The sequence below is a fragment of the Bubalus kerabau genome, chromosome 12 (genome assembly GCF_029407905.1).
Source record: "Bubalus kerabau isolate K-KA32 ecotype Philippines breed swamp buffalo chromosome 12, PCC_UOA_SB_1v2, whole genome shotgun sequence".
Classification (NCBI taxonomy): domain Eukaryota; kingdom Metazoa; phylum Chordata; class Mammalia; order Artiodactyla; family Bovidae; genus Bubalus; species Bubalus kerabau.
This window is the reverse complement of record NC_073635.1, coordinates 72,002,986-72,018,068: the sequence shown is the minus strand read 5'-3', so window position 1 is coordinate 72,018,068 and position 15,083 is coordinate 72,002,986. Positions and strand designations below refer to the sequence as shown.

General features: G+C 40.5%; 1 protein-coding gene across 1 annotated transcript in view; it reads right to left on the bottom strand.

Moving 5' to 3' along the window:
- The window catches only part of LOC129624645 (ATP-binding cassette sub-family C member 4-like), a 198,503-nt gene that overhangs the window by 103,140 nt on the left and 80,280 nt on the right, over positions 1 to 15,083 (bottom strand). The window contains exons 19-20 of the mRNA XM_055542799.1: positions 9,743 to 9,889; positions 4,909 to 4,988 (exon numbers count right to left, since the gene is read on the bottom strand). Coding sequence (XP_055398774.1) covers positions 4,909 to 4,988; positions 9,743 to 9,889 — 227 coding nt within the window. The remainder of the gene's footprint in view (positions 1 to 4,908; positions 4,989 to 9,742; positions 9,890 to 15,083) is intronic.

The following is a 15,083-nucleotide window of genomic DNA, read 5'->3' as shown; positions in this document are numbered from 1 at the left end:
TCCATTTAAGTCTTCTAGGATTACAAAGCCTAGAATCTATGTAATGCAAACTCATGAGGTAATATTTATGAGCCTGAAAACTGTGTGTCACAATAATTTTAATTCAACATCATGTCTTTAGCAGACTATTTCTCCTACTTAAAACTACATTTGGTGTTTTAAAATAGCGATACATTATTTAGTGCACATCTGCATATCTGAGATTATTGATATTTCTCCCGGCAATCTTGATTCCAGCTTGTGCTTCATCCACCTTGGCATTTTGCATGATGTACTCTGCATATAATTTAAATAAGCAGGGTGACAATATATAGCCTTGACTTATGGCAGAAAGTGAAGAAGAACTAAACAGCCTCTTGATGAAAGTTAAAAAAGAGAGTGAAAAGTTGGCTTAAAACTCAACATTCAGATGTCTTAAGATCATGCATTCGATCTCATCACTTCCTGGCAAATATATGGGGAAACAATGAGAGATTTTATTTTCTTGGACTCCAAAATCACTGGAGATATGACTGTAGCCATGACATTAAAAGTCACTTGCTCCTTGGAAGAAAGGATCCACATAAACAGCATATTAAAAAGCAGAGACATTACTTTGCCTACAAAGGCCCATCTAGTCAAAACTATGGTTTTTCCAGTAGTCATGTATGAATGTAAGAGTTGGACTATAAAGAAAGCTGAGTGCCTAGAGAACTGATGCTTTTGAACTACAGTGTTAGAGAAGACTCTTGAGAGTCCCTTGGACAGTAAAGAGATCCAAGCAGTCCATCCTAAAGGAAATCTGTCCTGAATATTCATTGGAAGGACTGATGCTGAAGATGAAACTCCAATCCTTTGGCCACCTGATGCAAAGAACTGACTCATTGGAAAATACCCTGATGCTGGGAAAGATTGAAGGCAGGAAGAGAAGGGGACTACAGAGGATGAGATGGTTGGATGGCATCACCAACTCGATGGACATAAGTTTCAGCAAGCTCTGGGGGTTGATGATGGCCAGAGAAGCCTGGCATGCTGCAGTTCATGGGGTTACAAAGAGTTGGACATGACAGAGCGACTGAAGTAAACTGATCTGATTTAGTGCTTAAGATGCACTTAGCTTTTGTGCTAAGAATTTTATTAAAACAACTTCATTTTGTCTTCCCAATAAACCTTATAAAGTTGGTATTATATTCCCTATTTTACAGAGAGGAGGTGTTGTTTTTGTGCAGCAGAGATGGTAAGACTCTGGATCCAGGACTCAAGCTTCAAAAGGGAGACTGCAGGCCTCCTCACTCCAGGGCACTTCGAAGCTGTTGACATCGTAAATGATTATCAGGTGATGTGCTTAATTACTCAATCATGTCTGACTCTTTGCAACCCAAGGGACTGTAGCCCACCAGGCTTCTCTGTCCATGGGGATTCTCCAGGCAAGAATACTGGAGCGGGTTGACATGCCCTCCTCCAAAGGATCTTCCCAACCCAGGGATCGAATCCAGGTCTCCCGCATTGCAGGTGAATTCTTTACCATCTGAGCCACCAAGCACACTATACAAATTGGTTTGTTTTTAATGCTACATTTCTTCTTCCTTTGGAATTGTGAATAGCTCCCTTTGTCAATAACTATAATATGACTGAACAGGCAAGACATCTGTTGTTATAAGAGTCTGGGTACAGAATGGTGTACAAACTCGTGATCACCCCTCTTTTGGGATGTCGTCTCTGAATGACATCACTTGAAGGGATGGACTGTCCTGAAGTGTGGACCTACTAGGCAGAATCCAGGGTTTTCACACTTGACATCACTACTACAAAATATTAAACAAATTACCTGAGATTTCTTTTAAGAGAATGAGAAGGAATTAGATAAGGAAAAGTATATGGAATAAACCCTTTAGATGTAATAAACATGAAAATAATCAAGTATTTTCCAAGGTTTATAAAATATACCAAGGCTGATTAGAATCATCAGGAATGAGTTCCAACCCACTTAACACTAACTGCATTCTTTGAAACAAAGCTGAACAAGCCCCTTCCTGACCCTACTCTCAATAGTGACAGAGAGAAAAGACTGCTTCCCACATAGGAACTGAGCTTCTGGCAGCACCTCCTGTTTCACCACCCACAGGAGCATTTTCCTTTCCTCTGGGATGAAAGGTCACTTCATAGAAACTCCACCCACTTCCTGGACCAGACTCCCTAACTGCTCCAGCTCCCACATCCAGTTTGCCTTTCAGGGCTTCCTCCAAGGTACTTGCACAATTCAGATTCCAAAGGCAGCAAGAGGTGAGTTTCTATGTGGTTCCTTTCTCTGGGTTTCCCTAATAGCTCAGTTGGTAAAGAATCTGCCTGCAATGCAAGAGACCCCAGTTTGATTCCTGGGTAAGGAAGATCCCCTGGAGAAGGGATAAGCTATCCACTCCAATATTCTTGGACTTTCCTTGTAGTTCAGCTGGTAAAGAATCCACCTACAATGCAGGAGATCTGGGTTCAATCCCTGGTTTGGGAAGATCCCTTGGAGAAGTGATAGGCTGCCCACTCCAGTATTCTGGCCTGGAGAATTCCAAGGACTGTATAGTTCATGGGGTCACACAGAATTGGACATGACTGACTGACTTTCACTTTGTTTTCCCTCCCCTAGGGTCCTGGAAGAGCGCTTTGTGCCTGACTCACCCCTGTACCTCAGGGTCTCAACTTTAATCCCTATTTGTTGAACAGAAGGAGAGAGAAAGAATACCACCCACCACCTTACACATACCCCCAACTCAAACTACAAACCCAAACAGCCAGCAACACCAACTCAGACCCTACATTCCAGATGGGCCTCTCTCCTGCTTCATTCAAACTCCTTCCAGGAGTAGCCTGTCTTCACCTCAACTCCCTCCACACCTCCTGGATTTGCAGCCCTTTGCACTCTAGCCTCCTCACATTTGAAACCTGCTTCTCGGGTCAAGGACACCTCCTGATTCCAAATCAACCAACAACTCTCCGTGGGCTCACCTTCTCATTTGCATTGAACAGACCTGTCCTTCCTCAGGTCTTCAGCCTGTCTCCTCCTCTCATTCCTTGCTGTTCACTGTGTGTCTCCTCTGCTTGCCTCCTCTCTCAGCTTTCTCTCTAAATATCAAGGCTTCCAAAAGGTTCTGATCTTGGTGCCTAAACATGCCTCACTCTCTCTGGGCAATCTTATCCATCTTTACAGATTCAACTACTACCTTCTCAGTGAAGAATATACAAGTGCCATCCCAGGTCTCTCCCTCAAATATCAGACTCTAACTTCCAATGACTTTTAGGATGCCTCCACCTGGAGGACCTGGACTTCAAGATAATTGAACTACAAGTGGAAGAGCTGGATTGGAAATCAGTGAGACTGAAATTTTCCCTCCTCACATGACTGAGAATGTTTATCCTGAAATCAGATAGCATCTGTTCCTATCCCTCTTTAGGTCATGCAAAAATCTGTGATGGATTCTGATTATAAGGGCCAATTAACCAAGTGCCAAGGACACAGCAGGCCAGCCAGATTTGGAAACCCAACCTTGACCTAGTTTATAGTAGCAAAGGAAGAGAACCTTTTACAAAATCTTTTCAAAGTAATTAACAATCACTGTCAAGATGTGATACTGCTTTACTGAAAGACTGCTTCTGGGGATAAGTAATGTAGCTAAACCCAAGAGGACACCTTTATAAAATAATTTTCCAGAAAAGAAAACAAAACAAAACAAAACAAAACACATATATCTTTGCAGTAAAAGTCCTCTGCCTCTGAGTCTCAGCTTACTTGTCATTGGTAAATAGTGGAAGCCTTTGCCCACAGGCTGTGCTGTTTGCATTCAGATATTAGTGTGCAGCTTTTGATAAATGCATTTCATTTACAAAATAAACACTTAGAAAGTCACATAGCTTGAATCATTGAAAAGCAGACAGGAATAGCAGAGAAAACACCCCAGGTGAGCAATGATACTGAATGAGGAAACAAGAGCTGAGATGACCCAGCATCATTCCTTAGAACCTCAAGTTCACAGACAAAACAAAGGATCGATAGAAGCATTTCTGTGGGTATTTCTGCCTTTTTTTTTTTTTTTTTTTTTAAGATACGTTAAAACAGAGACTTCAACGTGTGAAAAGAAAAACTGCCTACTAAGACAAAGAAGACATTTTCTGAGATAACTTTGATCCTGTAATCAAATTACTGGATTAAACTCTTTCTATCAACAACTGCCCTTTATTGTCCTTGATCAAGTATTATTTTCACCTTATTATTACTAATCTTTTCTCTCTAAGTGATCACATCTGATCCTATCCAAAAAAAAAAAAAAAAAATGGCACAATAAATACTTGGCTTCTGTGGTGAAGTGAAGTCACTCAGTCGTGTCTGACTCTTTGCGACCCCGTGGACTGTAGCCCACCAGGCTCCTCCGTCCATGGGATTCTCCAGGCAAGAATACTGGAGTGGGTTGCCATTTCCTTCTCCAGGGGATCTTCCCAACCCAGGGATTGAACCCGGGTCTCCCTCATTGCAGGCAGACACTTTAACCTCTGAGCCACCAGGGAATGGTAATACAACACGTAATTTAGCTCATCTAGTCTATCTTTCCATGAGAGGTGACTGTTTCTGTTATGAAATGTGCTCACAGTAAAGGGAATCCAAGCCAGACATCTGGAATGCTGAGGGAGAACCACTTACTCAGCCTGTCACTGCTTTAGATCAACCTTGATGTGACTGTGGAGCCACACATGACCAGGTGTTACTCATGTTAACTCAGCCTCCCAATCATAGCCGCACCTTTTACTTACAAAACATGACCTTTGCTGAAGGTAATAAGATACATCGCCAGGCTGACAGGCCCACCCTAAGTCCCTGTGAAAAGGCCTTGAGGAACAGGCACTCTGCTACTCCCTGGGAGAACTCTGACAGGACTGATACATTACCTGGATGAAATCAAGAAATATCAAAGGCAGCAAGTCATCCATATGCCCAATGTCTTTGGAGAAACGATTTAAAATTCTTCCTACAAGAATAGGATACAGGATATTATTCATTTAAGAAAAACACCAATACAGTACACTAAACAGTGTCAGATTTAAACTTACAAAAAAAGTATGGTTTTTCCAGTGGTCATGTATGGATGTGAGAGTTGGACTATGAAGAAAGTGGAGCGCCAAAGAATTGATGCTTTTGAACTGTGGTGTTGGAGAAGACTCTTGAGAGTCCCTTGGGCTGCAAGGAGATCAACCAGTCCATTCTGAAGGAGATCAGCCCTGTGATTTCTTTGGAAGGAATGATGCTAAAGCTGAAACTCCAATACTTTGGCCTCCTCATGTGAAGAGTTGACTCACTGGAAAAGACTCTGATGCTGGGAGGGACTGGGGGCAGAAGAAGGGGACGACAGAGGATGAGATGGCTGGATGGCATCACCTAATCAATGGACATGAGTTTGAGTGAACTCCGGGAGTTGGTGATGGACAAGGAGGCCTGGCATGCTTGGGATCGCAAAGAGCCAGACACTACTGAGCAACTGAACTGAACTGAATGCATATATATGGAATTTAGAAAGAAGGTAATGATAACCCTGTATGCAAGACAGCAAAAGAGACACAGATGTATTAAACAGTCTTTTGGACTCTGTGGGAGAGGGCGAGGGAGGGATGATAGGGAGAATGGCATTGAAATATGTAAAATATCATATGTGAAATGAATCACCAGTTCAGGTTTGATGCATGATGCAGGGTGCTCCGGGCTGGTGCACTGGGAGGACCCAGAGGGATGTGATGGAGAGAGAGGTGGGTGGGGGGTTCAGGATGGGGAACACATGTACACTCATTGTGGATTCAACTCAATGTATGGCAAAACCAATACAATATTGTAAAGTAAAATTAATTAATTAATAAAAAATGATATTACTCATTTTCCTTATAGGAGCTTTCAGATAAACAATTTATAAACAAATCAAAACATATTTTTGAAATGTATATATTTAGGAACTTCTCTGTGGTACAGTGTCCCTAGTGCAGGGGACACAAGTTCGATCCCTGGTCTGGGAAGATCCCACATGCCACAGATTAACTAAGCCTATGTTCCACAACTACTGAAGCCCCTGCACTTAGAGCATGAGCTCCTCAAGAAGAGAGGTCACTGCATGAGAAGCCCAAGCCCGGCAATGAAGAGGAGCCCCTGCTTGTCGTAACTGGAGAAAACTCATGAGCAGCAACAAGGACCCAATGCAACTAAAAATAAATAAATAAATCTAAAAGAAGTATATGTATTAAATATTTCATATATTGGCCTTCCCATCATGGCTCAGTGGTAAAAAATCGACCTGCCAATGCAGGAGACACAAGAGACACGAGCTCAATCCCTGGGTGGGGATGATCCCCTGGAGAAGGAAGTGGCATTCACTCCAGTATTCTTGCCTGGAAAATTCCATGGACAGAGGAGCCTGGCGGGCTACAGTCCATGTGACCTCAAAAGAGTTGGACATGATTTAGCAATTAAACAACAAATATATTACAAATTCAAATTAAAAAAGCTGATGTCAGTGGTAAAATGAAAGAGACAATAGGATGATACCTAAAGAGAAATTAAAATATCACCAAGTGGCAGGGTATGGGCAGTTGAAATAGAATCCAGATTTTTAAAAGAATGGGGGAATACTGTCATTGTATCAAGAAGGGTTGGTGGATTTAGAATGCTCCCTCCTTTTAGATCCATCCCATCTATGACTCATTCCAAGTGTTAAACTGGTAAATAAACAGTTGCAAAATATCCAAGTTAATCCTAATTGTTACACTAATTTTGCTCTAGTTATCAAGAATAATTTTGCCAAGTGATACTCTTTTTTTTTTTTTTACAATTTTATTTTATTTAACTTTAGAATATTGTATTGGTTTTGCCATCTATCAAACATAATTATAACCCCTCTGTACTTTTTTCTGTCCAGATTGTTCACAGCACCTCACATTTTGGGAAACTGTGGATTCTGACTATTTCCAAGTTATGAGTTTACTACTGGAATAAGTCATTATTTTCAGACATGTAACAAGTGTGACTAGTACAGACTTATGAAGAAGCATTTACGAAGATCAGAGGTATTTAGGCAGGAAAACACAAATATTACTAAATGACTAAGGATTACTTATCATTGATTTTTATTTCCCTTCTCAGAATCCACAACAGTCTATACTGAAGGCTATAGGATTAGATGATGAGAACTAATTTCTAGTAAATATTTGGTGTGAACTAAAAATGCCATCCACCGTATCAGTAAACAAAGGATGCTGCAGCCATCAGGACCCTGCAGCCACTCCTGCAAGAGTGACACCCTGAGGAAACTCAGGATGAGAAAGCACAGGATACTGGCCTCAGATAGCAGAGGTGCCCATCAAAAGAACTGTTATAGGGAAGAACCAATTTTGACTCCATGTTGGATCTATTTCTTTGACTTTAGCCTTTGCTATTCATTGTTTTTGTCAGGGAACCCTGCCCCTCTGCCTGAATGTTAAACTAAAGTGGGCTTCTTTCAGCTTACAGGGAGACTTTCTGACCCTCAGCACCTGTGGATGGTCTGCAGAAAAGAAGACATTAATAAATACCCTCCTGTTTTGTAAGATTAATGGCCTTTTGACTTTACTTCCTCACCTCTTTACTTAAAAAAAAAAAAAAAAATGGCACCCAGACCCCAATAATATGGTTATTTTGAGACATTAGTCTGCCTTCTTCCCAGTCTGCCAGCTTTCCAAATAAAGTTGCTATTCCTTGCCTCAATACCTCCTCTGTGAGTCTTTCTGGTCTTTTGTGAAGTGAGGAGAGTGAGCTTGAACTCAGTAACAGTAACACTGCTATATGTGGTTCACTCTTCATGACATCACATACCAGAAACAAAGTCCACCATAAATTATCTATTACAAATTCTACTTTTGAGATTAAAGACAGGGAAGAGTTCAACTTAATATACCGCTAAAAGAGTAAATAATTGATGCCCCTAAACCTTTGGACCTATCTTTGCAGTACTTATTTGGGCTTCTATTTTCCTGAAGGAATGAAGTTCTGATAATAGATACAGGAGGGAGAGGAAAGATACACTGGTATGCCCACTGCTCCAGGGTTAGTGACCTTGAACATTTAAACACGGCTCCAAATCCTTGAATAATAAATAAATCAGCATCTGGAGAGGCCTACAGGTCATAAACAGCCTGGTCAACTTGGTCACAAGCTCAGAGGCTGTCTTACAGAAATGCAGTCTCACTTTATGCTCCCAAATTTACTACTATAGTTTTCACATTAACAGGTGAAGTAGAGCGAATCACAGCCATAACAGCACAGACTCTTCCAATCACTTCCTCACTCCAGCTTCATAATAAGATGAGATTGTGTGAGCCTTTGCAGTTTGCCATCCTGTGCTCCACACTGTGCCTGCACTAAACAACATGTGTGGAATAAATCTGCACAAGGTGCTGCCCTAAACAGTCTTCTTTAATCCTTCCAACAGTCTTGTGAAACAGGAAGGGCAGTGGTTATTTCCATTGAGAAAGTTCCCAGACACCATGTGGTCATCCTCACTAAGGTTCATTAGGCAATGACCATGTGCTGTGTGCTAATGCATTAACCTGCTTAATGCCCACAACATCAAGATATTGGTAAGTGTGTGAATTGTATTCTCTTTTTACAGGTAAGAAAATCAAGACACAGAGAAATTAAATAACTAGCACATAAGTATTAACATAACTACGACTGGCTATTACTATTAGTAACTAGCACCAGGACTAAACCCAGGAAGTTGGTTCTAGAGTCCATACTTATAACCATGACAACATCCTGCCTTGAGATTTGCCTGCCCAGTAGTATCTACCTACTTTGGCCTTGATCGCACAGCTAATTGATGGCCAGGCCAAGGCTGCTCCTGTCCTCCCTTCAGTCACATCCCTGACTCGACAGGTCCTGTCAATCATCACCTGCAAAAACAAAGCCACCCTGGGCCTCAGCACAAGTCTAACCAACTGAACAGAATGGGCATGTATGCTGATGCACTAACTCTTCGCAGGAACCCAGGTCAGGAGGCTATCTTCCAAAGCAAGACAGGTCAAAGGCCTCAGGATGGAGGAAGCAGCCACTGGGAAACCTTTGGGGACACTCTTACTAATACTGAAGATCCACCTGCTATGTACCACAAGACCTCGTAAATGTAATTAAAAGTCCATTGTAAAACTAGAGGACTGATTTTATTGAAAAGTATGTATACATTTCACTGATACTGTATTTTAATTAATTTTCCATTACCATTTAAATAAAACTCAAAATATGAGCACATGCCAGAGCTCTGTGGTACCAGGTATGGATGGGAAGTAAAAGAAAGAAACACACAGCCTGTCTTCTGTAGAGATGTTCCTGGAAGAAGGTCCTAACTAGTTAGCTAACCAGTATGTAACACAGCCAACATTTCAACAGCTATCAAAAACATGTCAACACATTTGCATCATATGCTGACTGTTTCGTATTCCACACAACAAATGAACTCCTAAACCATCCTGCAAAGTAAACATTCATTTATCTTTATAGACACATAAATTGGAATAAAAGGTTACAGGCTCCTATATTCAGATTTTCTCTGATAGGAAAAATTATCAGTGAAACTTTTTGTATAAAATGAATAAACACACACAGTGATTTTCTTCCAAGCATCCCTTCCATTTTCAAATACGAAAATGTAATTAGGCACTAAATGTGTTAATCAGACATATTCACTGAGAAACTTGGTGTCTGACTTACCTATTGGATTGCTATTGAAGAACAATACAGAAGCTCTAAAAATGGACTCCAGTATTTTGTTGTGCAAAGTTTGTGAAGAATTAACAAGGATGTAGAATATCAACAGAGACCTTATGATGCCAAAAAGGATGGTAGACACAGTTAACCCTGAAATAAAGAAACATCACTCAGCACAAGATCTCTACCTTACCCTCAATGGCACTAAAGATGGTAGGCAGTTTGTAAAGATACTGTGTATTTTATTCTATAAATAAAATTTGTATAGAGATTTACATATACAGAATATAGAATAAAAAACATATATGTACATATATACAGAGAAGGCAATGGCACCCCACTCCAGTACTCTTCTCTGGAAAATCCCATGGATGGAGGAGCCTGGAAGGCTGCAGTCCATGGGGTCACTGAGGGTCTGACACGACTGAGTGACTTCACTTTTCACTTTCATGCATTGGAGAAGGAAAAGGCAACCCACTCCAGTGTTCTTGCCTAGAGAATCCCAGAGATAGGGGAGCCTGGTGGGCTGCCATCTATGGGGTTGCACAGAGTCAGACATGACTGAAGTGACTTAGCAGCAGCAGCAGTACATATATATATATATATATATAAAGTAGATTCTGTACGAGCTTAATGTTTTCACAAAATACATTTATAAAGAAAAATATAAAAATCACTGTTTTCCTCTCACTAAAAGAAACAACACAGAGGAAAAAAAATTCATGTGTAAACTATAGTTTCAGTCTAGGCTTTCCTAAGTCAATTACAAATTCTAATAAAAACTCACAAGAAAAATAATTATAAAAAGAAGTTAATCTTCCTTTCTCTGCAAATCAAATCTCACAATTTACAATATGTTCCATAAGCTAAAACTGAGGTATGCTTTGGTACCAGCATGTGAGTTAGCAGGGAACAAGAGAAATGATTTACCACTTCCTTGTAATTTACAAGGAAATTCCTTTCCATGTAAAGTAGCTTCTTAAGAACCTACTGTATAGCACAAGGAGCTCTACTCAAAGCTCTCTGGTGGCCTAGATAGGAAGGAAATCCAAAAAAGAGAGGATATTTATATATAAGTGGCTCACTCTGATGTATAGTAGAAATTAACAGAACATTGGAAAGTAACTATACTGTAATAAAAATTAATAAAAATTTAAAATATTTAAAATAAAGTAGCTACTTCTATGCCCAAGTAGCTTTAAAGAGTATGAAAAGACAATGTTAAGTTGCTAGTGGACAATCTGTTAAATAACTGAGTTGCAAGAAACTACAGATTATATTTTGACATGAGATAGTAAATCTAAACAAGTACCTAATCTCTCACTAAGTGTTTGGGGGCTCAATTAGAATAAAGTATCTGCCTGCAATGCAGGAAACCTGGGTTCAGTCCTTAGGTTGGGAAGATCCCCTGGAGAAGGGTATGGCTACCGTCTCTAGTATTCTTGTCCATGGACAAAGGAGACTTGCAGGCTACAGTCCTGTCCAAAGAGTTGGACATGATGAGCGACTAACTCTTTCACTTTCAAAACACTTGTAAATAAATACAATCATTTACATTTGTTTAATCAATAATCTAAATGAGCACTACCATGCATATAAAAATTAAAATAGCCTTCTGAACATCTCTTCAACTCACAGTGCTAAATACAGTGGGGATAACTTCTATAATAATTATTCCCTCAAGTACTGTTTTTCCAGTCAGCTGATTCATCAGTGTTATTTAAATTCTGAAAGCTGTTCAAATTCCTGAATTCCATCAACAGGCATTTGCCTTGACCCACCATCCAAAATGAATGTGAAACAGAACCCCTTCCTTCTTCTTTAAGCCCCCATAATTCACGAATTCAGAAGTTAGCCAATGGATTCAAATTTCTTAGCAAGTGATCAGCAAAATAAACACCAAATTTTAACTAGTGTACTTTTATATAACTCGCTCTTTGTAAAAACTTTATAGAAGCATTTCCTATGAGACTATTTAAGTTTTTATTTATTTAAAAAATTTATTGGGGTAGAGCTGCTTTACAATGTTGTGTTAGTTTCTGCTGTACAATGAAGTAAATCAGCTATATGTATACATATATCCCCTCCCTCTTGGACCTCCCTTCCCTGTATGCCTCCCCTCTAGGTCATCACAGAGCACTGAATTGAGCTCCCTGTGCTACACAGCAGCTTCCCACTGGCTATCTGTCTCACACATGCTGGTGTACATATGGCAATCCTAATCTCCCAATTCATCTTTCCCTCCTCCCCACACCACCCTCTGTGTCCACACATCTATTCTCTGCATCTACAACTCTATTCCTGGCCCTGAAAATAGGTTCTTCTGTGCCATTTTTTTAGATTTCATATATATGCATTAATATAAGCATATTTTTGGCTTATATAAAAACAGCGATTACTTTACTTCTACTTTATTCTGTATGACAGACTCTAGGTCCATCCACATCTCTACAGATGACCCAAATTTGTTCCTTTTATGGATAAGTAATATTCCAGTGTATATATGTACCATAAATGAGATGAAAAGACAGCCCTTAGAATGGGAGAAAATAAGGGTGAACTAAGCAACTGAGCAGGGATTAATCTCCACAATATACAAACAGCTTATGCAGCTCAATATCCAAAAAACAAACAACCCAATCAAAAAATGGGCAGGAGACCTAAAGAGACATTTCTCCAAAGAAGACACCCAGATGGCCAAGAGGCACATAAAATGATGTTCAACATCACTATTAGAGAAATGCAGATCAAAAGTACAAAGATATCATCTTGAACCAGTCAGGATGGCCCTCATCAAAAAATGTAAAAACAATAAAGGTTAGAGAGGGTGTGGAGAAGAGGGAACCCTCTTGCATTGTTGGTGAGAAGGTAAATTGACACAGACACTATGGAGTATTGTTCAGTCACTCAGTTGTGTCTGACTCTTTGTGACCCCGTGAATAACAGCACGTCAGGCTTCGCTATGCTTTACTATCTCCCAGAGTTTGTTCAAACTCATGTTCATTGAGTCAGTGATGCCATCCAGCCATCTCATCCTCTGTTGTCCCCTTCTCCTCCTGCCCCCAATCCTTCCCAGCATCAAGGTCTTTTTCAATGAGTCAACTCTTCACATGAGGTGGCCAAAATACTGGAGTTTCAGCTTCAGCATCTCTCCTGCCAGTGAATATTTAGGGTTCATTTCCTTTGGGGTTGACTGGTTTGGTCTCCTTGCAGTCCAAAGGACTCTCAAGAGTCTTGTTCAGGACAACACTTCAAAAGCATCCATTCTTCTGTGCTCAGCTTTCTTTATGGTCCAACTCCCACATCTGTTCATGACTACTGGGAAAACCATAGCTTTGCCCATACAGACCTTTGTCAGCAAAGTAATATCTCTGCATTTTAATGTGCTGTCTAGGTTTGTCATATCTTTTCTTCCAAGGAGCAAGCATCTTTTAATTTCATGGCTGCAGTCACCATCTGCAGTGATTTTGGAGCACAAGAAAATAAAGCCTAACACTATTTCCATTGTTTCCTCATCTAATTGCCATGAAGTGATGGGACTGGATACCATGATGTTCGTTTTTTTGAATGCTGACTTTTAAGCCAGCTTTATCACTCTCCTCTTTCACCTTCATCAAGAGGCTTCTTAGTACCTCTTTGCTTTCTGCCGTAAGGGTGGTGTCATTTGCATATCTGAGGTGTTATTTTTCTGGGCAAACATGATTCCAGCTTGTGAGCCATCCAGGCTGGCATTTCACATGATATAGTCTGCACATATTAAATAAACAAGATGACAATATACAGCCTTGATGTATTCCTTTCCCTATTTGGAACAAATCCATTGTTCCATGTCTGGTTCTAAGTGTTATTTCTTGATCTGCATGCAGGTTTTTCAGAAGGCAGGTAAGGTAGTCTGCTTTTCTAGTATGGAGGTTCCTTAAAAAAATAAAAATAGAACTACCATATGAGCCAGCAAGGCAAAAGGATAGGTCACTGAGAGATGAACTCCCCAGGTCGGTAGGTGCCAAACATGCTACTGAAGATCAGTGGAGAAATAACTCCAGAAAGAATGAAGAGACGGAGTCAAAGAAAAAACAATGCCCAGTTGTGGATGTGACTGGTGATGGAAGCAAAGTCCGATGCTGTAAAGAGCAATTTTGCATAGGAACCTGGAATATTAGGTCCATGAATCAAGGTAAATTGGAAGTGGTCAAACAGGAGATGGAAAGAGTGAATGTCAACATTCTAGGAATCAGTGAACTATAATGGACTGGAATGGGTGAATTTAACTCAGATGATCATCATATCAACTACTGTGGGCAAGAATTCATTAGAAGAAATGGAGTAGCCATCAGAGTCAACAAAAGAGTCCAAAATGCAGTACTTGGATGCAATCTCAAAAACGACAGAATGATCTCTGTTCATTTCCAAGGCAAACCACTCAATATCATGATAATACAAGTCTATGCCCCAACCAGTAATGCTGAAGAAGCTGAAGTTGAATGGTTCTATGAAAACCTACAAGACCTTTTAGAACTAACACCCAAAAAAGATGTCCTTTTCATTATAGGGGACAGGAATGCAAAAGTACGAAGTCAAGAAACACCTGGAGTAACAGGCAAATTTGGCCTTGGAGTATAGAATAAAGCAGGGCAAAGGCTCATAGAGTTTTACCAAGAGAATACATTGATCATAGCAAACACCCTCTTCCAACAACACAAGAGAAGACTCTACACATGGACATCACCAGATTCAGTTCAGTTCAGTCATTCAGTCGTGTCCAACTCTTTGTGAGCCCATGAATCACAGCACGCCAGGCCTCCCTGTCCATCACCAACTCCCGGAGTTCACTCAGACTCAAGTCCATTGAGTCAGTGATGCTATCCAGCCATCTCATCCTCTGTCGTCCCCTTCTCCTCCTGCCCTCAATCCCTCCCAGCATCAGAGTCTTTTCCAATGAGTCAAAACTCTTCGCATGAGGTGGCCAAAGTACTGGAGTTTCAGCTTTAGCATCATTCCTTCCAAAGAAATCCCAGGGCTGATCGCCTTCAGAATGGACTGGTTGGATCTCCTTGCAGTCCAAGGGACTCTCAAGAGTTTTCTCCAACACCACAGTTCAAAAGCATCAATTCTTCAGTGCTCAGCTTTCTTCACAGTCCAACTCTCACATCCATACATGACCACTGGAAAAACCCTAGCCTTGACTAGACAGACCTTTGTTGGCAAATTAATGTCTCTGCTTTTCAATATGCTATCTAGGTTGGTCATAACTTTTCTTCCAAGGAGTAAGCATCTTTTAATTTCATGACTGCAGTCACCATCTGCAGTGATTTTGGAGCCCAAAAAGATAAAGTCAGACACTGTT